The 25813-nt window shown below is 43.2% G+C and overlaps 2 protein-coding genes across 3 annotated transcripts in view; one reads left to right on the forward strand and one right to left on the reverse strand.

The window, feature by feature from the left end:
* The window catches only part of LOC124545487 (waprin-Thr1), a 179703-nt gene that overhangs the window by 72539 nt on the left and 81351 nt on the right, over positions 1 to 25813 (reverse strand). The window lies entirely within an intron of this gene.
* Positions 16826 to 25813, forward strand: part of LOC124545466 (kynurenine formamidase) — a 47607-nt gene continuing 38619 nt past the window's right edge. For both annotated transcript variants that reach the window (XM_047124399.1, XM_047124407.1), the window contains exons 1-2: positions 16826 to 16933; positions 19958 to 20048. In XM_047124399.1, the coding sequence (XP_046980355.1) occupies positions 16895 to 16933; positions 19958 to 20048 (130 nt within the window). In that variant the 5' untranslated portion in view covers positions 16826 to 16894. The remainder of the gene's footprint in view (positions 16934 to 19957; positions 20049 to 25813) is intronic.

Genomic DNA, 25813 nt, shown 5'->3' on the forward strand with positions numbered 1-25813 from the left:
CTGCTTTAGCCGGACATGTCCGGCATTTTAAGATCGTGTACGGCCAAATATATATGGATTTTGTTAGGCTTTTTAGCCAATAAGCGGAGAACGCACAACGAAGGCCCGTTCCAAGCTAATGAAGTAAGCGTGAGTAATAAAGTTTAAGGAGGAATCACGAGATATGCTATAAGCATACATAGATATACCATCGAATGCTATTGTAGAAGTACATGAAGTTGGATGACTTAATTCTTTGATTAATGGCACAACTTAACGAAATTCATTAAAAAAAGACGAATTTAAAACGCCTTTGGTTCATGGAAAGTGGACAGCTCATTTCAGGTCACATCATAATGAAGAATTTTATTCGGCATTATTGAAGCTGGCAGAATATTACTTTGCTATTCCAGGCCACAATGTCAACGTCAAAAGGGTGTTCTGTTTCACAATCTCCCAACGGACAAAGGAACGCAAAAAGGAACCCTGTCAAGAGTTCCACGAACTCATTTACAAGAAAAATAACGTTCTTGATGATGTGGGTTCAAATGAGAAATATCAATATCTAATTAGATATTATTGTTATTTTTTATAACTTTTGGGGAAATTTCCATTGTTATTGAACATCTTTTCGTTTCTCGTCGCAGAAGAATAGATATATGCTTTTCGGTTAATGAAGAATTTTTTTTACTTTTGACATGAAATTATCTTAGAAATAAAATTGAGCAGTTATGAAAATTGAGCACTTAGTCGCTGTCATAATTGTCAAATTGTATGGCTGTTAGGTGATTGTTTTCAGTTTAAGCACGTTTAAGTCTGATCTCAGTTGAAAACGGACAGCAATTGACTATTAACAAACGATTGAAAATACCCAAATGACTATTTCTGTTTAAAGTAGGTAGTCCACCTTTTGGGCAAAATGTCCGACACCGGTTTTTCTGTTCTTTGACCCGGCAACACAACCTGTGGTCTGCTACAGGCGGAACACGAAAGCATATGTTCACACCATATGGAGATATTTCAGGGGTCTATTACGAATATCTCCATTACTTGCACCATGTGATTTCCTTTTTTGTGATTGCCATCGATATGTATCAATACATACCACAATTTATCAGTGCAGACGTCGTATTTCCAGCCTTTGGGGGTTCAATGGCATCCCTGATAATCTCTGTATCCAGCGACGTGCCTTGAGCAGAGATACACGTATGAGGTGGTGGTGTCTGTTCGCCACAGTGAGGAAGTTATTCTGAATGGTCCGGCTGATCACTGACTCATTGAATTAACGAGTGATTGCTTCACCTTCGTTCATCTGTTCGCTTTTACCATCTGCGACAGTTTGGTAGCAGTTGCCCGTGGTAACCAATAGTTGGTGACCGTTTCTCCTGAATGAGGGTACTTACTCACCGTGCATGGTTGACACGGAGCAGTGCGGAAAACTCGTTCTATACACGATCACGGATAAGACGTTTTTCACACGTTAGGCACCAATAGCCGGCCTTGGTAAAATCCGCTAGAAGAGCGCCTCTTGTCTATCCTCAGATATATATATCTGAGTGATACATATCATGTAATTCAGTGGTCGTGATTGTATACAGAGATGACAATAAAATCTCTTGCACATACGCAACAACAAAAGATCAGTTGTCTGGGCCACAAGGATAAATCGGTAGTAGCAGATGATTCACTGGGACCAGGGACCTATCACATTCATTTCTTTGATATTGCGGTTTTATCAAGATACAATTATTAGGCTACTATATAAGAATATACTGAGAGGCCATACAAATTTTAAATTACAAAAAAAAAAAAAAAAATTAACGGTAAAGAAGAAGGATTGAAATTAGACAAGTTGTGGGCTTAGTGCTAAACAAAGCAAATAGTGCCAACTTTTTCCCACTACTAGCTCCACAGTTTAGGACGGATTGTAGGGACAGAGATCAATCAGAGTGAAATTGTTCTAGGTGTTTCTCTCAAAATTACCTTGAACTGTTAATCAGAGAATCGACTCTGCAGATGATATCTTAGACCTGACGATGGCAAACAGACCTGAACTTCTCGACTCAGCGTAGAACAGGGTATCAATGAATAAAGGCCGATACAGCATTTCTGAATACGCTGTAAATAGAATAGAGAGAAAGAGAGGAAGATCATTTTTATTAGCAAGAGCGACAAGAGACAGATTTCAGATTCCTGATAGGTCAGTTATATAATACGCTTTAGACAGATATGTGCCAAGCAAAATTGTGGGGGTGGCAAATACCCACCGTGCTTCGACAATCGTCTTAGAAAGCTGCTACGAAATCAAAGATAGTTTCACAGCAAATTTAAACGTAGCCAAAGCCTGATAGACTAACAAAAACCAAACGAAGTCAAAATAAATGTAAGAGGAGGAGGGGGGGGGGGGGGGGAGGAGGAGGCTATGCATGAAGCGTTCAACGAAAACGAAAATAAAACTCTGTCTACCAATTTGGCAGAAAATCCTAAGAAGTTTTGGTCTTACGTTAAATCAGTAAACCGGTGGAAGCCATCTATTTAGACATTCTGTAAGCGTAATGGCATTGAAACAAAGGGTGACTCAGGAAAGGGCGAAATACTAAACGTCTTTTGGCAAAACTGTTTCGCAGAGGAAATCACACTGTAGTACCTGCTTTAAATCGTTGCACGAACGACCAAATGACTGATATGGAAAGAAGTGACTAAGTAACAAAAAAGCAACTGAAATCGGTTAACAGAGGAAAGGTCACTGAGCCTGACGAGATATCATTTTTTTTTTTACACAGAGTATGAGAGCATGCGAAAGAATGGGCCCCTCTTCTAGCAGCATTATACCGTAGGTCCGTAGAGGAGCGATGCGTTTCTATTGATCGGAAAAAACCACACAAGTCATCCCCGTTTCAAAGCAGAGCCGTCGAACAGACGCACAAAACCACAGGCCTTTATCTCTGATGTAGGATTTTGGAACACGTTTTATGCTCATAAATTATGACATTTCTAGAGATAGAAAATCTCCTCTGCATGAATCAACATGGGTTCCGGAAACAACGATCGTGTGAAAACCAGCTCGCTCACAGATGTCTTGTTCCTTGACTTCCGGAAGACATTATGTGCAATTCCGCACTGCCGCCTAATGAACAAAATACAAGTGTTCGCAATATCAGACCAACTGCGTGAATGGATTGAGTTAACAGAACACAGCATGTCGTTCTGAACGGAGAGAAGTCTTCAGAGGCGTGTGCGCCAAGGGAGTCTTACAGGACCACTTTTTTCTGAGTCCTCAATCTTCTGACTGGTTTGATGCGGCCTGCCACGAATTCCTCTCCTACGACAACCTCTTCATCTCAGAGCAGCACTTGCAAAGACATCCTCAATTATTTGCTCGATGTATTCCAATCTCTGTCTCCCTCTACGGTTTTTCCCCCCTCAGCTCCCTGTAGTACATGGAAGTCATTCTCTGATGTCTTAACATATGTCCTATCATCCTGTCCCTTCTCCTTGTCACATATTTCTTTCCTCACCATTTCTGCGCAGAACTTCCTTATTCCTTACCTCATCAGTCCACCTAATCTTCAACATTCATCTGTAGCACCACACCTCATATGCCTCGATTCTCTTCTGTTCTGGTTTTCCCACAGTCCATGTTTCACTACCATACAATGTTGCGCATTCTCAGAAATTTCTTCCTCAAATTAAGGCCTATGTTTGATACTAGTAAGACTTCTTGGTTGTTGGTTGTTTTGGAGGAAGAGACCAAACTACGAGGTCATCGGTTTCACCGGATTAGGGAAGGACGGGGAAGGAATTCGGCCGTGCCCTTTCAAAGGAACCATCCCGGCATTTGCCTGGAGCGATTTAGGGAAATCACGGAAAACCTAAATCAGGATGGCCGGACGCGGGATCGTCGTCCTCCCGAATGCGAGTGCTAACCACTGTGCCACCTCGCTCGGTCAGTAAGACTTCTCTTGGCCAGGGATGCCCTTTTTGCCAGTGCTAGTCTTTTTTTGATGTCCTCCTTGCTCCGACCGTCATTAGTTATTTCGCTGCCTAGATAGTAGAATTCCTTAACTTCATCTACTTCGTGACCATCAATCCAGATGTTAAGTTTCTCAATATTTCTGCTACTTCTCATTATTTTCGTCTTTCTTCGATTTACTCTCAGTCCGTACTCTCTACTTATTAGACCGTTCATTCCATTCACCAGAACATGTAATTCTTCTTCGCTTTCACTCAAGATAGCAATGTCATCAGGGAATCGTATAATTGGTATCCTTTCAGCTTGAATTTTAACCCCACTTGTTTTCAAAGGAATCTGTCTGACCATGATGTAATGTAACTAATATCTTCCTGTATCACCCGGAATTTTCCAAGTATAGCTCACAATCTTGTGATTCTTGAACAGAGTATTCGCTATTACTAGCCGAAATTTATTACTGAAATCAATTAGTGTTTCTCCTCTCTCATTTCCAAACCCATATTCTCCTGTAATCTTTTCTTCTACTCCTTCCCCCACCATTGCATTCCAGTCCCCTAAGACTATTAGATTTTGATCTCCCTTTACGTATTGGTCTACCCTTTCAATATCCTCATATACCTTCTCTATCTGTTCATCTTCAGCTTGCGACGTCGGCATGTACACTTGAACTAGCGTTATCGGTGTTGGTTTGCTGTGGATTCTGATAAGAACAACCCTATCACTGAACTGTTCACAGTAACACACTCTCTGCCCTACCTTCCTATTCCTCACAAGTCCTACTCCCGTTATACCATTTTTTGATGCTGTTGATATTACCCTATACTCATCCGACCAGAAATCCCTGTCTTCCTTTCATTTCCCTTCACCGATCCCTACTATATCTAGAGTGAGCACTTGCATCCCTGTCCGCAGCTCGTGGTCGTGCAGTAGCGTTCTCGCTTCCCGCGCCCTGGTTCCCGGGTTCGATTCCCGGCGGGGCCAGGGATTTTCTCTGCTTCGTGATGACTTGGTGTTGTGTGATGTCCTTAGGTTAGTTAGGTTTAAGTAGTTCTAAGTTCTAGGGGACTGATGACCATAGATGTTAAGTCCCATAGTGCTCAGAACCATTTGAACCAACTTGCATCCCTGTTTTCAGATTTTCTGTCTTCCCTACCACGTTCAATCTTTTGATATTCCACGACCAGATCCGTAGAGCGTTAACCTTCCATTGGTTATTCAATCTGTTTCTCATGGTCTCCTTCTCCTTGGCAATTACTTCCATAAAATATCTATAATTACTCATACAGAGCGATTTAAAGTCAAACCACCCCATAAAATTAATCACGGGTAAAGCAAAAGCTTGACTGATATACGCTGGAAGAATCCTCGAGAAATGTCGTTCATTAACAAAGGAAGTACGTAGCTTACAAAACAGTCGTTCGGCCAATACTTGAATAGTGCCCGGCAGTCTGGGAACCGTGCCAGATAGGATTGATAGAGGAGATGGAGAAGATCCAATGAAAAACAGCACGTTGCTTTACATGTTCATTTAGCAAGAGCGAAAGCGTCAAGGGGTTGCGCAGCCCACTCTAATGGCAGAGGCTACAATAGAGACCTTCTACATCACAGTGAGGTCTACTGTTAGTGTCTAAAGTTCCGAGAGCGTTCGTCCATAGAAGAGTCGACAAATATGCTGCTTCCTCCAACGTAAAAAAAAAGAAACAAAAAAAAAAAACCACGTACACAAATACCAGCTGTGAAAGCCTTCCTTTGATTATTAATTCGCGTTACTGTTGTCAATGAAACCAAATGTGGTCATAAGCAGTGCAGAAGAAGACACCGAAAGATTTAAATGCTTGGCTTTTCTGTCATATGTGGGAAGCCTACCGTCAAAAATAGAAGAGGTCCTCAGCAAGCACAAGGCTGTAAAAAGTATGTAGTTTTGTGTGCGCTCGAACCAATGCAGAGAACGTTTCTCCTACTCTGATATTGCTAACTCGAAAATATAGTTCTGGAAGTATCTTACAGCTTCTTGAAGATGAAAATTTCAGTCCACGCATGTTTTGTTCGATGTAATGGAACAAAAAGAAATCGTTAAGCGATAAATAAAATGAATACTGACAGAAAGACATTAATTCGATGTTCTTTTCCGCAATTTATCAATTTCATTAAAACCTCTATTTTTCCAAAATCGCAATGTAAAAAACAGTGGTTAGTAGTTTCAACCGCTTAATCGGTTATCTTCAGATCGGGATCGAAACACGCAGAGTCTAAATGAAGAGAATAAGTAAGACACTTAATCATTAGAGTGTTAACATCCTTAAGGAAATGTCAACTTACAGCCGTATTTAGTGAGTTTGTTTACTACCTTGATCTGGTTAACTTTGACTGACACTGTGACCGGGTGTTATGACTTAAGACATATTCAAATTACTACCGCGATGCTCCATTAAATTTCGGGTGTGCAACAGCATGAATTCCTCTTCTTCTTATAACATTTCGGCTATGCATCGTTCAGCCATCTGAGTAAGCCGAAACACTGACGTTTCGGCACTCGCTCGTCCTTTTAAACTCGCGGACCGCGCGCTGCGCATGCGGCGACAGATACACAGGTGCCAGAGGCATTAATCGGCGGCAAAGGAGTACAATGTGCAAGGCACTTGTCTATGGCTGCGCATTCGATCCACGCTGGGATCACGCTGATCAGCACGATCGTGACGTCCTTGTAAGTTTATTACGGAAAACACTGGATTCCATGATTCATCCAAGCGGAATCTGCTATCTCTGTTAATTAAATTCGTCGCTTAGCGAATTTCGGTTGCCTCTTTCACCACCAAGTCTCAGAAAGATCATGTAGACGCTAAAACTTTCACGTTTTCGTACATAACAGAGTGACTGGTATCAATACAGCGTTATGCAACAGTCAATCTATTTGACTGAAAGAGCAGGGTGTATCTACGATGTTCCGTACATCTTTCGTGGAATGTACGAACCATCTGTCCAACGTATGAGGGACCACATTAGGAGGATATATTATAAACACCGGCCTTCTGGAGCATCAAGTCATCTTTAACGGATCCCAAGAATGATACTGTCTTCGGTGGAGGACGAAAAATCACTTTTAATTTGTGTTTGCTGAGGACCTCTTCTATTTTTGACGGTAGGCTTCCCACATATGACAGAAAAGCCAAGCATTTAAACCTTTCGGTGTCTTCTTCTGCACTGCTTATGACCACGTTTAGTTTCATTTGTAGCACCATACGTACCTGCTATGGAGATGCGTCCTCACCACCAATAAACATCCTGTCGCAACACAAAGTTCATACATTAATCTTTAATAGAACATTCCTCCAACCCTATCACATCATACAAACCTCTCCCTGTATCCTCCATCGCACAGATAACCCCCTCCCCACAAAAAGAACATCCCTGTTCGGCCACAACCCTTATATTATACTCACACCGAACACTTTACCCTTATCCTCTTCGTCCAAACCATAACCGTTACCTCCACCACCATTCTTCCCATCCATCATCACTATTCAGCCCGTCCCCTATGACATCCTCACCCACATAGGTCGTACCTTTTCTACCTATTAATTTTAATTTTAATAATAAACAGCCTCAGTTCCACTATGTACAAACGGTAGTTACTGTTATTCTGAAGAAGATTGGGTTATCCCGACTGAAACCTAGGTAAATTATAGGTAAACGCTGCAACTGAGGCTGTTGATTATTAAAATTAAAATTAATATTTATACAGTTGCTGACAGGGCCGCGAAATGTTGAAAATATTTATTTTATACCTTTATTATTGACACACACATCAACATCCACAGTAGGTCCCGTGCAGAGCCCAGCGGTGACATCAGTTTACTGACTTACTGCAATGTGACATTATTCCCATCTCACACCACTCCCATCCTGAAATCAGAGCCACTCCTAGTGTCAACCCACATCTTCCAACCTCATTGGACGCCACACTGCAGAAGTCCTCGATCTGATTAGCGACCACCTACCTGTACTCCTCCCCATCTCCTACACCCAACCTCACCCTCATGCACTCCATCTCAATCTCCACGGAAGAGTTATCCAAGACTACTCCTGAACCAAGTGGAATGTCTGCCGGGACTCCATAGACACCCAGGTTGGAAGCCATCCCTTGTCCTTCCAGTAATCTAACGATGTCCCTCAGGCCACATCCTATCGGCAGCAGACCTTGTCAGAGGTGCTGGAAAGTACTGGAAAGCATTCGATGGACGCCCTAGCAAAAACTTTATATTTTATTACCTGCTTCTCCATGACAACCATCACGTAGCTGACATCTTGAGCAAAGCTAACTATTTTGCATCCTATCTGTCTGACATCTTCTGCATCCCTGATGACCCACATTTTGATTATTTACTTTTCCCTATCATTCATGGAGTACAAGCACCGCTGTCCCACGCTGGCTCCCAGCTTCCAGTAGCTGGACAACACAACATAAACAGAATTAAATACACCAATTACAGCAAGCGACATAAGACTAACGCTTCACAAAAATGCAATACTTCCCCCAGTCATGACTACAGTACTTACTGATACCTCAAAGAATGCCCCCTGTCCTTTCTCATCACCTTTCCAACTCTTTACACAACTATCCTTTCCATAGGTTACTATTCTCAACAAGATCCTACTTCTCTTCCAGCCCCACGAACCTCCTACTGATACCTCTTCCTACCGCCCATCTGTCTGACCTCAATGTTTAGCAAGTTCTTCGAATCCATCCTCTCCCGATGCATCCATCTACACTTGTACCAACACCATCTTCTTCCCACTAACCAGTGTGGCTTTTGTTTCTATTTCTCCTCTGATTACTGGCTCCTGCACCTCACCCACTTCCTGCCCCATCAACTCAACTGCCGCAAATCTGCTATTTTTGTCTCCCTAGATCTAGAAATGGCCTACAACTGTGTATGGCATCCCCATCTCCTTTTCAAACTCCAGTCACACACGTATCCAGTTAACTATGTCCACCTTATAGCATCCTTCCTATCTAATCGCCCCTCTTTTGCCACTATTAACAATACCAATTCCCATACCTTCCCTCCCGCTATAGGAGTGCCCCAAAGCTCAGTCTTCTCTCCTCTCCTTTGTCTCCTCTACACTGCTGATATGCCCAAACCACCCCCACCAGTCCACCGCTGATGACACTGCTTTCCTACACCCCAGAAGTCACAATGATCCCTCCAAATCCACCTTAATCAGTTTACTTCCTGGTGTAACCAATGGCTCCTAAGATCAAGCCCTCCAAAACCCAGGCAATAACTACAGGATGAACCACCCATACCTTCTGCTTCCATGACTTCTACCCTATCGTTTACAACCATCCTATCCGACTAACTAACACACTAAAATATCTTGGATTAACCCTCGACTGGAAACTAACTTGGAAACCCCACCTACTAAACACTCAATAGAAAGCCCACAATAGACTAAAACTACTAACTGGCCAAACTTGGGGATGGCACCCCTCCGCTATTCTCCACACCTATAAAACCCTGATCTGGCCCATCCTCTGATATGCAATTGTTGCATAGATCTCTACCACACCAAAGTTCTATAAGTCCCTCCAAATCCTTGAACGCCATTCACTCTGTCTTGCTCTCCACATCCGTTTACCTTCCCTCACGTGAACCTTCTAACATCTCATCAAATTCCCACCTCTCCTCACCTACATCGAACACCTCCACATCTCCTATACTGTCCACAAACAAGAACCCAGTTACCCCATTGTCTCACTTCTGATTACCAACCCTGGTATGCTGCCGCACCTTCACAAACACAACCCTCCATCCGTACACCTCCACACACACCATATTCTATCGCAATTCAACTAACTCCCTCTCTCAGACAATGAGATCCGTCCTGATATTTATCCCTCCTACCAACTCTTCCCCTGCTATCCCACTGCGCATCAGGTCTTCTCTCTCTTTTTCCTCTCCAACCATCGCCATTCCTATCCTCTTGCAGCCACGGCCTTACTCAAACACCACACTACTCTTCACCCCCTGTCTTTCCCATCGTCTGTTTTCCCACTATAAACCTCAGCTCCTACCTCAAATCTCCATAGTTTTTCATATTTAACAGACCCCTATCTTTCTATCCACATACTCCAACCCTAGGGAACATACTCTTTCCTCCGCCAATACCTCTCATCCTACTGCAAGTCCATCAGTTTCTAGGTGAAAGTGCAGTGAGTGATTCGGTGTTTTTATTGGAATTTCACCTTCCTGCAAAGTGTCTCTAAAATTTGTATATTTCTGGTTTTCTTAACTGTTCATCTTGGACTTTTAATTTAAAATAGAAAAACCCAAGTTTTGTTTATGTTTTCTCGTTGTATTTTATTTTTAATTCGCTTGGCTGAAGTACGGAGAACTGCACTACTAATAGCCCACCTTCCGCCCATATGGGGCTAGGGGGTTGAAATAAGAATAAAGGAAAAATAAAGCTGGACCGTCAGTGGCCTGTTGTGCGAGTAGTGTCAACATGCACCAGCACGAGATCGAGAAAAACAAGTGACCAATACAGCAGAAAAATCTTCAACAGATTTAACAATAAGCAAACCGAGGAAATATTACGGAAAACAGTCAAGCTGCTAGACCTATAAATCACCGAAGTTAGAAATTCTCTAAGAAGATGGTGAACGATATACAGCCGAAATTTGAGAAGGATAAGCGGAATTTATGGGGTTGCACACCAGAAATTTAATGGAACAGTCATTGCTCGGCGGGAACGTGAAGTACAACATGTTTGCACGAAATGTATTATGCACGTATATTGTAAGTTCTCATTTCCTTGAGGATGTTAAGCCTGTAATGACTAAGAGTCTTACTTATTCTCTTGATTTAGATATCGCGTATTGGAACCTGATCTGAAGATGAATGTTCAAGCGGCTGAAACTAGTAATCACTGTTTCCCACTTCGCGATGTTAGCCAAATAAATGTTTAAATAAAATCTACAACATTCAAGTTTACAAATCCGAAAAGTGCCAATTGACTCTAAACAACGAAAAGTGTGAACTCATCCACATGAGTACTGAAAGCAGTCTGCTAAATTACGGTTACACAGTTATCACACGAATATAAAGGTTGTAAATTCAACTAAGTATTTAGGAATTACAATTACGAATAACTGAAACTGGAACGATCTCATAGATAATATAGTGGAAAAAGCAAACCAAAGATTGCAATTTATTGGCAGAACACTTAGAAAGCGCTATTGGTATTCAAAAGAGACTGCTTACACCATGCCTGTCCGCCCTCTCCTGGAGTGTTTCTGTTTGGTGTGGGATCCGCATTAGATTGGACTGACGAAGACATCGGAAAGTTCAAAGTAGGCTAGCTCATTTTGTATTATCACGAAGTAGGGGAGATAGTGCCACGGACATGATACTTGAATTGGGATGACAATCATTAAAACGAAGGTGTTTTTCATTGCGACAGGATCTACTCGTGAAATTTCAACAACCAACTTTGTCCTCCGATTGCGAAAATACTTTGTTGGTGCCAAGCTACTTGGGGAGAAGTGATCAGCATATTAAAATAACAGAAATCAGAGCTCAAGAGGAAGATTTAAGTGCTCATGTTTCCACCGTGCCGTTCGAGAGTGGAACAGTAGAGAAATAGCTTCAAGGTTTTTCGATGAATCCTCTGACAGGCAGTCAGCTGTGAATTGCAGAGTAATCATGCAGATGTAGAAGTATTCTACATAGTCCTCCCCCTCCCCCATTATCCCACCTCTACTAGAGTACAACGTACAGAACGTTCACTGAACAATGTGAAACTGTCAGAGAAGTCCTTCTTCCCCGTTTTGCATTTCAATCAAGTCGCGGCCGGCACCCACGATCCCTTGTTTTTATTCGACAGTAAAGATACGCAGGGCAAACTTTGCACAGTTTCTTCTTTTTGAAAACGTTATGCACTCTGTTGCTTACAGTCGTTGGTTCAAGCTTCCGCCGTAGCTTCTGCGCCGACGGTGCTTATACACCAACAATGAAATCGGTAACGGAACTTTTTGGATGGATGGTGTACATCCAAGCTGCACTTCCTGTGACAATGTTGTATGTGAATTCGGTATTTCCACGGACAAAGTTTTGGGGATTTCCTGTGAGGATGTTGTGTATGAAGTCGGTACTTCGACGGACGAAGTTTTGGGCATTTCCTTGCAACAAATGATACGATCCTGTTTTTTAGTTTCTTTCAGATTGTGCGAAATCCGTCGCGAACAAATATTTTTCACAGATCATGCAAATGAAACATCTAACACAAAAAAATGCTCGTGCGACCCACCCAAGAATATTAGTGAAGAGTGTGAGACACAGATAGGACTATCAGTGGATATTTTTCATATACAAACAAGGGCAGCACATATTGTCACAGCCTTGTTTGGCCCATCGGAGAGCGTAACAGGGATGTTCAGAAGCCTGAATCGCCCAAAACTTGATAGACGCCAACTACACCTCAAAAATCCACATTAAACGTTTCAAGAACAGACACTCAGAAGTATACTACAGTCCCGAAGTACCACTCCCGTAGGGATCACCACTGTAAGATTAGACTAAGGCATCTGATCAGTCATTCTTCCTGGGCTCCATATGCCAGTGGAACGGGTAGAAGCCCTAATAAGTGGTCCAATGGAATGAACCCTTTGTCACTCGTTTGAGAGTAGTTTGCAGAATTCTACGATAATTACTGGGGTACAAGTAGTAGTAGTAGTAGTAGTAGTAGCTTTATTCATCCGTAGATCTCTTTTTACAAGGGTATGGAACATGTCAAAGTATTTACAAGTTTAGACCAATTTAAAGTGAGCTAATTCGTATACACATACATTTACATACTTCTAGTTGGAGATAATCATTAAATTTACTCCTGGTATACAATACATTTTTTACAAATAACTTATTAAATAATGTTAAGCCACACTGTTCACTAATATCTCACTATCTGTCACTGCAAACACTATAAACACATTGTTTCAAATAGTTCAAATGGCTCTGAGTACTATAGGACTTAACGTCAGAGGTCATCAGTCCCCTAGAACTTACAACTACTTAATCCTAACCCACCTGAGGACATCACACACATTCATGCCCGAGGCAGGATTCGAACCTGCGGTCGTAGCGGTCGCGCGGTTCCAGACTGTACCGCCTAGATCCGCTCAGCCACTCCGGCCGGCCGAAGAATAGGAATATGTAGATGTAGACATAATGCAGTTTTCGATGGCAAGGATGGCTCCTCTCACGGTAAGTCACATAACGTTCTCCTTCAATAATGTTAAGCGCGGCATCAACATTTTTTTGGAAGAACAACTGATTTTTATAGACGTTTACGAAATTCAACGCCACTGACGAAAGCACGACCACGCCAGAATTCTGCAAATTCTAAACAGCATTTTATGAACGCGTTATCTTATCAAAACTTGATCTTTGCGATTCAAGGTACTAGTTGTTAAGTTTCACCTTTACTAATATGTTAAAAAATTATCCAACAAAAACGCATACGTGAAACTTCCATTTTTTCACTGTATTTGTTTCTTTCAACGCCCACTGTAAACATCTCGATCAGTTTTTGAGTTGTCATTGTTGTAACAACAACAACCTTTAAAAGAATAGGAATGACACAAGTCAAGGACACCATCTAATAGTCGTTTTTAAAATTGCAAAAAATTTCTTGACATGAAACGGACATTCACTAGAAAAAGAAGGTAGATTAAGGTTTAATGTCATATCGACGACTAGATTTACAGATGAAAACGTTCTCGGTGAAACGAAGGGTCTAGACAGGATTAGGGCGTGCCCCTTCAATAGAACTATTTCTGTATACGCATCGAACGATTAAGGAGTGATGTTGTTGTTGTGGCGTTCAGTCCAGAGACTGGTTTGATGCAGCTCTCCATGCTAGTATATCCTGTGCAAGCCTCTTCACATCCGCATAACTACTGCACACTAGATCGTTCTGAATCCGCTTAGTGTATTTATCTCTTGGTTTCCCTCTACGATTTTTACTTCCACGCTTCCCTCTAATACTAAATAGGTGATCCCTCGATGCCTCAGAATACCGAACGACCCCTTATTTTAGTCAAGTTGTGCCACAAAGTCCTCTTCTCCCCAATTCTGTTCAGTACCTCCTCATTAGTTACGTGATCGACCCATGTAATATTCAGCATTCTTCTGTAGCACCCCATTTCGAAGGCTTCTATTCTCTTCCTGTCTAAACCATTTACCGTCCATGTTTCACTCCTCACAAATACTTTCAGAAAAGACTTCCTGACACTTAAATCTATACTCAGTGTTAACAAATCTCTCTTCTTCAGAAACGCTTTCCTTGCCATTACAAGCCCACATATTACAACCTCTCTACTTCGACCGTCATCAGTTATTTTGCTCCCCAAATAGCAAAACTCATCTACTACTTTAAGTGTCTCATTTCCTAATCTAATACCCTCAGCATCACCTGATTTAATTCGACTGCTTTCCATTATCCTCGTTTTGCTTTTGTTGATGTTCATCTTATATCCTCCATTCAAGACACTGTCCATTCCGTTGAGCTGCTCTTGCAGGTCCTTTGCTGTCTCTGACAGAATTACAATGTCATCGGCGAACCTCAAAGTTTTTATTTCTTGTCCATGGATTTTAATTTCTACTCCGAGTTTTTCTTTTGTTTCCGTTACTGCTTGCTCAATATACACATTGAACAACCCCCTCTTACTCCCTTCTCGACCACTGCTTCCCTTTAATGCCCCTCGACTCTTATAACTGCAGTTTGGTTTCCGCACAAATTGTAAATAGCCTTTCGCTCCCTGTATTTTACCCCTGCGACCTTCATAATTTGAAAGAGAGTATTGCCGGCCGTTGTGGACGAGCGGCTCTAGGCGCTTCAGTCCGGAACCGCGCTGCTGCTGTAGTCGCAGTTCGAATCCCGCCTCGGGCATGGATGTGTGTGATGTCTTTAGGTTAGTTAGGTTTACGTAGTTCTAAGTCTAGGGGACTGATGACCTCAGATGTTAAGTCCCATAGTGCTTAGAGCCATTTGAACCATTTGAAAGAGAGTATTCCAGTCAACATTGTCAAAAGCTTTCTCTAAGTCAGAAATGCTAGAAACGTAGGTTTGCCTTTCCTTAATCTATCTTCTAAGATAAGTCATAGGGCCAGTATTTAGGAACACAATTCAAATTTTAAATCTGATTTGGACGACCGCCCTCCCTAAAATGGCTGCGCGGTGTGACCGCACAGTCTAAGGCCCCTTGTCACGGATTGCGCGGCCCCTCCCGCCGTAGGTGCGAGTCCTCCCTCGGGCATGGGTGTGTGTGTTGTTCTTACAAGGGAACCTCCCTATCGCACCCCCCTCAGATTTACTTATACGTTGGCACAGTGGATAGGCCTTAAAAAACTGAACACAGATCAATCGAGAAACCAGGAAGAAGTTGTGTGGAACTATGAAAAAATAAGCAAAATATACAAACTGAGTAGTCCATGCGCAAGATAGGCAACAACAAGGAAAGAGCAAGCTCAGGAGTGCCGTGGTCCCGTGGTTAGCGTGAGAAGTGCCGGCACGGTAGCTCAGCGCCGGCACGGTAGCTCAGCGTGTTCGGTCAGAGGGTTAGCAGCCCTCTGTAATAAAAAAACCTGAGCTAATCGATCAACAAAGAACTTAAACGGATGTTTTGCGACGTCCGCCCCGAGCAGATGCAACGAATATAAGCGAACAAAATGAGATTAAAATAAAAAAATAGCGTGTTCGGTCAGAGGGCTGCGTGCTCTCTGTAATAAAAAAACTGAGTCAAAGAATCAACGATGAACTTGAACGGATGTCTTGTGACGTCCGCCCAAACCAAACGCAACGAACAATATCGAACAGAATGAATTTAAAAAAAAAGCAGCTGCAGAAGGAGAGGTCCTTGGTTCAAGCCTTCCCTCGGGTGAAAAGTTTAACTTTTTATTTTCCGTTTATGTGACAAACGCTTATGTTTTCATCACTTTTTTGGGAGTGATTATCACATCCACAAGAAAACCTAAATCGGGCAAGGTAGAAGAATCTTTTTACCCATTCGCCAAGTGTACAAGTTAGGTGGGTTGACAATATATTCCTGTCATGTGACGCACATGCCGTCACCAGTGTCGTATAGAATATATCAGACGTGTTTCCCTGTGGAGGAATCGGTTGACCTATGACCTTGCGATCAAATGTTTTCGTTTCCTATTGGAGAGGCACGTCATTTCGTCTACTAATCGCACGGTGCAGTAGCAAAACACAGACACTAAACTTATTACAGTGAACAGAGACGTCAATGAACGAACGGACAGGTCATAACTTTGCGAAAATAAAGGAAGTAAACTTTTCACTCGAGGGAAGACTTGAACCAAGGACCTCTCATTCCGCAGCTGCTCACGCTAACCACGGGACCACGGCGCTCCTGAGCTCACACTCTCCGTGATGTTGCCTATCTTTCACATGGACTACTCAGTTTGTGTATTTTGCTTATTTTTTCATAGTTCCACACAACTTCTTCCTGTTTTCTGAATTGATCTGTGTTTAGTTTATCAAACCTATCCACTGTGCCAACTTATAACTAAATCTGAGGGGGGTGCGATGGGGAGGTTCCCTTGTTAGCATATGTTAGTTTAAGTAGTGTGTAAGTCCAGGGTCGATGACCTCAGCAGTTTGGTCCCTTAGGAATTCACAGTTTGAACATTTTGTCCCGAAAATTGGTCCAATGCCTTGCAGCTGTGTCACATCGGTTTCCGCTGTCGGCTCACTTCGGGGTTACGAGGCGACGGTCGCCAGGGGAGCGTGTAATCGGATCACGCGTCTGCAAACGCGTCGGTAACGATAACCCGCCGTGCCTCGCCCGACTGTTACGTCACGGCGGCAGAGCAGGAGCGCTTGGCCCAGTGGCCGCGGCGCCTCCTCTCCGCGCACAGCATGGCACACGACAGCGCGACGAGCAGCGCCCAGCGGCAGGTATGTCAACCACTCTGCCGGCTCGCACATATATCTCAAGATATAAGTTCGTGTATAGCACACAGCTTCCTCACACGTCTTGTGTGAAGCACCGGGCTCCCGCTCTGCTACGATCGCTTCCATCCGGCGTAGAGTTTAGTCCGTGCCGCGGTACTATGTGACTGATACAAGATTTCGTATTCATTACGTAAGCCTCGCACCACCGGAGGGCAGGGACTCACTCGTGAGTCGACAACAGGCAGGAATATGTGAAGTCAGAGCAGCTGGCTGGCTTTCGTTGCTGCACGATGCGATGAGCGCGGCATTAGTCAGTGAAATAAACTGACGATGAAATCGGCGTATTGTCCTTGAAGTAAGTGTCCTCAGATGGTCCTGACAACGAAATACGTCTGAGGCTCTCGAAACACGTTGCTTTCTGTGCACAGAACGATGAAATCACCCAGTGCAAAATGTCTTTTTTGAAGAAATATGTCCAATGTTTTGTTAAATTAGTTCTTGATCGTTTCGAATGTCAGCTACATTTAAGCAGTATTTATGATAGTAGGGTCAGTGTATTACGAATTTTGTCCGTGAAATAACGTCCCACGCCACATCTGCTAACTGCCGGGGCAACACAGGATAATTCTCAGCTTTAACAGGAATTTTAACGTGATGGGGGAGTGAACAGTATCCACATGATTGACAATTATTATCTTCAACAGGACGAGGATTTAGAAGCTTTCGGTCAGCAGACCAGTTTCTTGAATAATACAGTTTGTTCGTACTGGTCAAACCTCCACGATTCATGAGATGGTTTTCGAGCTGGTGAAACGTGCTTGTTGGTTCAAATACCATTCTCTCCTGCATAATGATAAAATTTTTTCGCACCGCCAGTAATAGTTATAGTACTTACTTCTTACGAGTATCTGTTGAATGTAAGTAACTGTAGCGGATGTATGTACAATGTGGTGACATGTAAGTGTTGTATGCTGATGAAGAAACGGAGAGAGCGAAACCCGGTTTTGGCACACATGTAGTGCTTTCGAACAGCACCAAGCGTGCCGCCAATTTTAACGTTCCCAACCGAAATCTGGATTACCACCAACAGTATCACATACCCTCACTTCATAAAACACTGCAGAGGGTTTTCGTATTTAATTCTGCGCTTTGGCGCAAAGTCTGGTCATGAGGAACTTTACGTCACTACCTCTCCTTCCATTTCCACCTAGATACACGTGGTGAAAATCTCTTCGTCCACCAGGGTTCGAACCGGGAAGTTACGATTCGAGCGCCACCGCAAAGATGTGCGACAGCGAACTCGGGTACTTAGGTGGGTTTCAGTCACATATGGATGGGAAAAAATATGTTTCATCCTATCAACGGCATCATGCAATACTGCAGTACTATGTGCATTGTAGAATGTACGATGAAATGTGATTAGTTTTTCATGCGTGTGTGTGTGCGTGTGTGTGTGTGTGTGTGTGTATGTGTGTGTGTGTGTGTGTGTGTGTGCGTGCGTACGTGCGTGTGCGTGTGTGTACCTGAATTAATTACTCTCTCTCATCTATTTTTATCACCGAGGGTGTTTCGTAATCGTTACAGTTGTTATACTGATGTGGTTGATGAGTAAAAGTGGTGTAATATGAATCTCACATGTGTCCTTCGATGTTTATCATTCCAGAAAACTTAAACTGCTTACTGTGAGGCCAAAATTTCGATGAAACTGTGTCTAGTTCAGAACGCCTGCAATATTGACTGCTCCAAGTAGACATTAACGAAATAGTTATGAACGCTAGATGCACATTCTACTGCTGGCATATTTAACTCCTTAAGCAGTGTCCAGACACTAAACTATGTTCTTTAATTTGGCATGTATGATTATTAACGAATAGTGACTTTGTGCCAGTAACGATATTACTGACAGTGACCTTTTTTCACTAATAGACTAGTTTCTGATTTCACATTACTAATTAGGTCAATCTCTCCACAACCCTCTGGAAGGAAATTCAAATTTTGGCGGAGACAAGAAATCCAAATATGCCAATTGCACTATATGAAAACAAAAAAAAAAAAAAAAACTATTCCCTATCTCCCTTACCCCACACGGGGAGAAACGTAAATTTCGGAGGGGACGGTAGATTTCGAGACTAACTCACTGTATCCTAAGTTAAAATGGCGGACAGTACCAACATACGGGGCTTCACGCTATGCAAGTCCTGGTCGAAGACTCAGTGAGTACATCTTTTCAGAAATTGATATTTTTGGTGTTTCGATACTTAGTAGACACCGTACTGTCAAGTCATGGGTTTGAGTATCATTGGTGGCACTTATTTGCAAAACATTGCTACTGTTGTTTTTTGTTAGGACTTTTCATAATTTATTTGAATTTCGCACGTGTCATTGTTGCCTAGCGGCATCGTGTCCTAAGCATTGGGTTTGACCCTCAGAGGGGACATTCTTTTTTTTTTCAAAATTCCAGACTTTGTTATTTTCCCAGCCTCAGGCAAGTATTTCATCTCAAGAGGTCATGGTTTCAATCTCCAAATGTCATTTTTACGTAGTTTTATACTTGCAGGTTTCACATCTCAGAATTCTGATTTCAAACTATCAATGGCGCCATTTCACCATTTTATATACTTTTTGGCACTATGTTAATAGTTCGACCAGAAGATAGTTCTGTTGAAACTAATCGTGAATAAATCGTCATATTTCAGATTCTTGGCGCTTATTTATTGCTTTACTTTAAATTTAAATGTCTAATTTTCACTTCTGAATAGCTCTGTACACAGAAGATATCATATCAAAATATGTCGTAAATTCGCACGTTATTACAGTGAAAGGGACAACCAGTACACAGATTACGCTTCATTCCGAAGTTAAAGGTTAGACGTCTGTTGTAAAAATCTAGTTGCATTGTACTGAAAGAGAGAAACGTTCGTGTTAGTGGAGATCGTAAAGTCTACGAAGTGTGAGTGTAAATGCGTGGACACCGTGTGTTGGAAGCAGCAGCAGGTGTGTGTCGCTTTCATGGGAACCCTGTTGCAGGAGCTGGAGGAGCAGTACTCGCCCAGTCGATGGTCTCGGAGAGGCGATGCCGACTACGTCATCAGTGAACACGTCCGGTTCGCGACAGAAGGTATGGGCTGAATCCAGCTGACTTGAATTTTATAGTATTCAACAAACACAGCACTTCCTGTCATATTCCAAATTATTATGCTAACTTCTACTCACGTTTCCTCTCTTCTTGAGCTGTAAACCACGGAAATACTGCGTGAAAAAAATTGAAAAGCGAAGACGCAATTACTGAGAAAACAAGAAATTAAAGCAAAAGTAATTAATGGTAACAGATCAACGCAATGCTAATTTCAGGCTAAAACAATCAGATTACTGTTACAGAGTCTGCAAGGCTGACAAGACTTGAGACTTAAAATGGAAAAATATGCTTCTTTCTACGCAGTGTGAACCTAGCAACCCTTCAATAACGTAAGGAGCAATAAAATATTCAGGACGCTGATGATATCTGGGCTGTACTACAAAGACAAACGAGTAATTTACACATATCAAAAAAGCTTTTGCATCACCTCGGTTTCGAGAGTTTCGGAACCTGTACAGAAAATTGGTACAGAGATCAATATAAACATCATTTCCGCCCTTTTTATTGCTCAAGAATACCACACGTTGCATGTTGTACCACCATAGAGCGAGACCTTCAGAGGTGGTGGTCCAGATTGCTGTACACACCAGTACCTCTAATACCCCGTAGCACGTCCTCTTACATTGATGCATGCCTGTATTCGTTGTAGCATACTACCCACAAATTCATCAAGGCACTGTTGGTCCAGATTACTCCACTCCTCAACGGCGATTCGGCGTTGATCCCTCAGAGTGGTTGGTGGGTCACGTCGTCGATAAACAGCCATTTTCAATCTATCCCAGGCGTGTTCGATAGCGTTCATGTCTGGAGAACATGCTGGTCACTCTAGTCGAGCGATGTCGTTGTCCTGAAGGAAGCCATGGCGCGAACTGTCGCCCATGAAGACGAATTCCTCGCCAATATGCTGCCGATATGGTTGCACTATTGGTCGGAGGATAGCATTCACGTATCGTACAGCAGTTACAGCGCCTTCCATGACCACCAGCGGCGTACGTCGTCCCCACATAATGCCACCCCAAAACAGCAGTGAACCTCCACCTTGATGCACTCGCTGGATAGTGTATCTAACGCGTTCAGCCTGACCAAGTTGCCTCCAAACACGTCTCCGACGATTGTCTGGTTAAGGCATATGCGACACTCACCGGTGAAGAGAACGTGATACCAACCCTGAGTGGCATGTTGTTGGGCCCATCTGTACCACGCTGCATGGTGTCATGGTATCAAAGATTACCCTCGCCATGGACGTCCGGAGTGAAGTTGCGCATCGTGCAGCCTATTGCGCACAGTTTGAGTCGTAACATGACGTCCTGTGGCTGCAGGAAAAGCATTATTCAACGTGGTGGCGTTGTTGTCAGGGTTCCTCCGAGCCATAATCCGTAGGTAGCGGTCATGGACTGCAGTAGTAGCCCTTGGGCGGCCTGAGCGAAGCATGTCATTAACAGTTCCTCTCTCTCTGTATCTCCTCCATGTCCCAACAACATCGCTTTGGTTCACTCCTGGACTCTTCCCTTGTTGAGAGCCCTTCCTGGCACAATGTAACAATGCGAACGTGATCGAACCGCGGTATTGACCGTCTAGGTCAACTACAGACAACACGAGCCGTGTACCTCCTTCCTGGTGGAATGACTGGAACTGATCGGCTGTCGGACCTCCTCCGTCTAATAGGCGCTGCTCATGCATGGTTGGAAATTTTTGGAAATTTGTGGTAAGGACTAAGGGACTAAACTGCTGTGGTCATCGGTCCCTAGGTTTACGCGCTACTTAATCTAACTTAAGCAAACTTACGGTAAGAACAATACACACACCCATGCCCGAGGGAGGACTCGAACCTCCGACGGGGGGAGCCGCGCGAACATTGACAAGACGCCTTGGACCGTACGCCCATGCATGGTTGTTTACCTCTTTGGGTGGGTTTGGTGACATCTCTGAACAGTCAAAGGGATTGTGTCTGTGATACAATATCCACAGTCAACGTTTAGCTTTAGGAGTTCTGGGAACCGGGGTGATGCAAAACTTTTTTTGATGTGTGTCTAATAATTGTTCTTACGCTTACCTAAACGCAATTGCATGCTGCAGCGACTATCTTATAAATATATTTTCCGCCACTGGAATTCGACACTGTGTTGCTTGTGGCCTCTAGAAACGAATCCTGGTTCGCCGTGGTGCGGACAGATAACAAAGCTCGTTGTCTGTTGCAGGACAAGGACCCCATGACCAAAGACGTGAAGGACACCCCGCAGTCTTGCCTCTTATGTGGTCAAAAACGGCGTGGAGTTTAAATCGCTGGTGTCGTACCGCTGAGCAAATCCGGAATTCACTGAAGCAGTCTGTGAAGGCGTCCGTCAGTCTTTCATAGATCATGCCAGGAAGTCACAAGGCGAATTAATTCAGTGATCATGTGAAGACAATCAGTAGATGACAATGAGTACAGACGACTCTGACAATGCCTCTAATAAGAGAATGAGACCATTTCTTTGGCGTGCATTCGTCCGAAAATATATCACGTTCCGGCTGTCATAAGTGACATTGTCCTCGCGGCAAGCACTAATCGGTGCAGTAGATGATCATCACAGAACCTCTCATTGATGTCGGCACGTTTGCTAAGGAGGCGTCCATTACTACGTAAGCTTAAAAAGGAAGGGAGAAGGGTACGGCTAAATCTCACCAAATCTCATTTAATGTGCGAGGGTGATGGGGGGGGGGGGGGGGGAGGGGAGGGGGGTACGAAAATCTCACTTCAGCTTTTTAATGCAGACAATATACATCATTATAACGCATTATTATAACGTATAATATATTGTTTTACGTTATTAATCCTGAGCACAGAAAATGTTAAAGTGCTCATCAGTCTTTATGGTCTCTCTGAACTGAACTGAATGGTTCATACGTGTGCCTTGCCGGCATTTCCCGATTTGAAGTAAGTGCCGCACAAGTCGCTGTTAGATATCCCCCGGGGAGCTCTCTGTCGTGCTGGTCGAAATCACTGCATCTCAGTCAGAGAGTCAGTCCTGATATTCTGCAACGCATACAAAACCGATGTAATTGTGTTCAACGCGTATTTTTATCAAAACTTCTACAGTGTGTCTGTTAAGCGGCATGCCGACAAGAAACAAGTATCGTCCAGTTCCCTTACTGATATCTTTTTATAAAATGATCGAAAAAGTAATGCACTCAATAGCAGCCTCACATTTAAGTAGAAACAACTTACTTATCATATCACAGTTTGGATTCCAGAAGCGTTGCCCGAATGAGAATGCTATTTCTACATTCACACACACATCAAATAGTAAAAGTCTTAAGGAAAAAAATGTTGTCAGTGGATATTATGTGGTTCTCAGAAACTGAACTCTCCCCATATTTTGAAGAAAATAAAAAACACTATATTCGCTTCTGCACAACAAATGGAGTCATACCAACAATAATACGGTGTAGCTCATTGGCAAGTGTGAGTAAATAGGGTAAAACGCACCAATTTTTTGGACGTCCATATTCATGAAACCTTGGACTGGAAGAAGCATATTACTGAGCTTCTCAAACAATTAAGTTTAGCTATATTTGCTCTTCGTATGATTGCTAATCTTAGAAACAAACAAATTAACCTGCTGACATATTCTGCATATGTCCTCTCAGTAATGCCTTATGGAATAAGTTACTGGGATAACTTACCACTTAGAAAGAAAGTATTGATTGCATGAAAGCGAGCAGTAAGAATAATGTACGGTGTTCACCCACGGTCGTTATGTAGGTACCTCTTCAAAGAGCTAGGCAATTTAACTGCGCTGTCACAATACGTGTATTTGCTACTTAAATTCGACATAAATTATCAATGTAAATCTGAAAACATTGATGTACTCGTACGTATCTACAAGACTAGAGGGAAAAATGACCTTTATTGTCCACTGTTAAAGCTGCCAGTGGCTCAGAAAGGAGTTGAAAAGCCGGTAAACTGAATCGTTCCATATCATGTCTATAAAAAAAAATCATTCAAATGATTTAAGGAACCTGTAACTAATTAATCTGCACCTCCATGCGGTTGGCAACTGCCCTTTATTTTAGGGTCAAAAGCTCACTGAAGTGCGGCGCCTCGAAAGCGATAAAGTCTGGGTGCGCGACCGCCACCAGCGTTATTTGCTCACTGCCTCACCTCTCTGTTACCTTGCACCCGGACTGAGGTCTGCTGCGAGAGGCCGCCGCTGCGAACGCGCTTTGCTGTTGGCACGAGCCGCCTTGGAACCAGTCGCAGTTTTCCCTGTTCATTACTTACAACAGAAGGTCGTAACGTCATTCGAAAACAGAGGTCACCGCTTTTAAAATGCGTGCGCAACTTCGTTGCACATCGTCCGAACATCGACAGTGCCGGCCATTGGTAAGAAATGACCGCAGCAACAGCATTTGCAAACGTGATTGCAAGCTCGTGGAATCAGTATCCCCTCCATAGCGTGACATAATCTGTTTACATAGACTCTCCCAAGCCTGGAAACACTATAGGTTTGGTTTCAACAACTTATGATACTACACTGAAGAGTCAAAGAAACTGGTACACCTCCCTAATATCGTGTACGGCCCCCGAGAGCACGCAGAAGTGCCGCAACACGAGCGTGCCTTGGACTCGACTAATATCTGAAGTAGTGCTGGAGGTAACTGATGCCATGAAACCTGCAGGACTGACCACACATACGTAAGAATACTACGAGGTGGAGATCTTTCCTGAACAACACGTTGCAAGGCATTCCAGATATGCTCAATAATATCCATGTCTGGGGACTTTGGTGCTCAGCGGAAGTGTTTAAACTCAGAAGAGTGTTCCTGGAGCCACTATTTAGCAATTCTGGACGTGTGGGGTGTCGCATTGTCATGTTGGAATTACCCAAGTCCGTTGGAATGCACTATGGATGCAGGTGGTCAGACAGGATGCTTACGTAAGTGTCACCTGTCAGAGTTGTATCTAGAAGTATCAGCGGTCCCATATCACTCCAACTGCACAGACCCCGCACCATTACAGAGCCTCCACCAGCTTGAACAGTCCCCTGCTGACATGCAATGTCCATGGATACATGAGGTTGTCTCCATACCCGTACGCGTCCATCCGCTGGATACAATTTGAAACAAGACTCGTCCGACCAGACAACATTTTTCCAGTCTTCAACAGTCTAATGTCTACATCTACATTTACATCCATACTTCGCAAGCCACCTGACGGTGTGTGGCGGGGGGTACCTTGAGTACCTCTATCGGCTCTCCCTTCTATTCCACTCTCGTATTGTTCGTGGAAAAAAGGGTTGTCGGTATGCTTCTGTGTGGGCTCTAATCTCTCTGGTTTTATCCTCATGGTCTCTTCGCGAGATATACGTAGGACGGAGCAATATACTGCTTGACTACTCGGTGAAGGTATGTTCTCTAAACTTTAACAAAAGTCCGTACTGAGCTACTGAGCGTCTCTCCTGCAGAGTCTTCCACTGGAGTTTATCTATCATCTCCGTAACGCTTTCGCGATTACTAAACGATCCTGTAACGAAGCGCGCTGCTCTCCGTTGGATCTTCTCTATCTCTTCTATCAACGCTATCTGGTACAGATCCCACACTGCTGAGCAGTATTCAAGATGTGGGCGAACAAGCGTACTGTAACCTACTTCCTTTGTTTTCGGATTGCATTTCCTTAGGATTCTTCCAGTGAATGTCAGTCTGGCATCTGATTTACCAACGATCAACTTTATATGATCATTCCATTTTAAATCACTCCAAATGCG

The sequence above is a fragment of the Schistocerca americana genome, chromosome 1 (assembly GCF_021461395.2).
Source record: "Schistocerca americana isolate TAMUIC-IGC-003095 chromosome 1, iqSchAmer2.1, whole genome shotgun sequence".
NCBI classification, from domain to species: domain Eukaryota; kingdom Metazoa; phylum Arthropoda; class Insecta; order Orthoptera; family Acrididae; genus Schistocerca; species Schistocerca americana.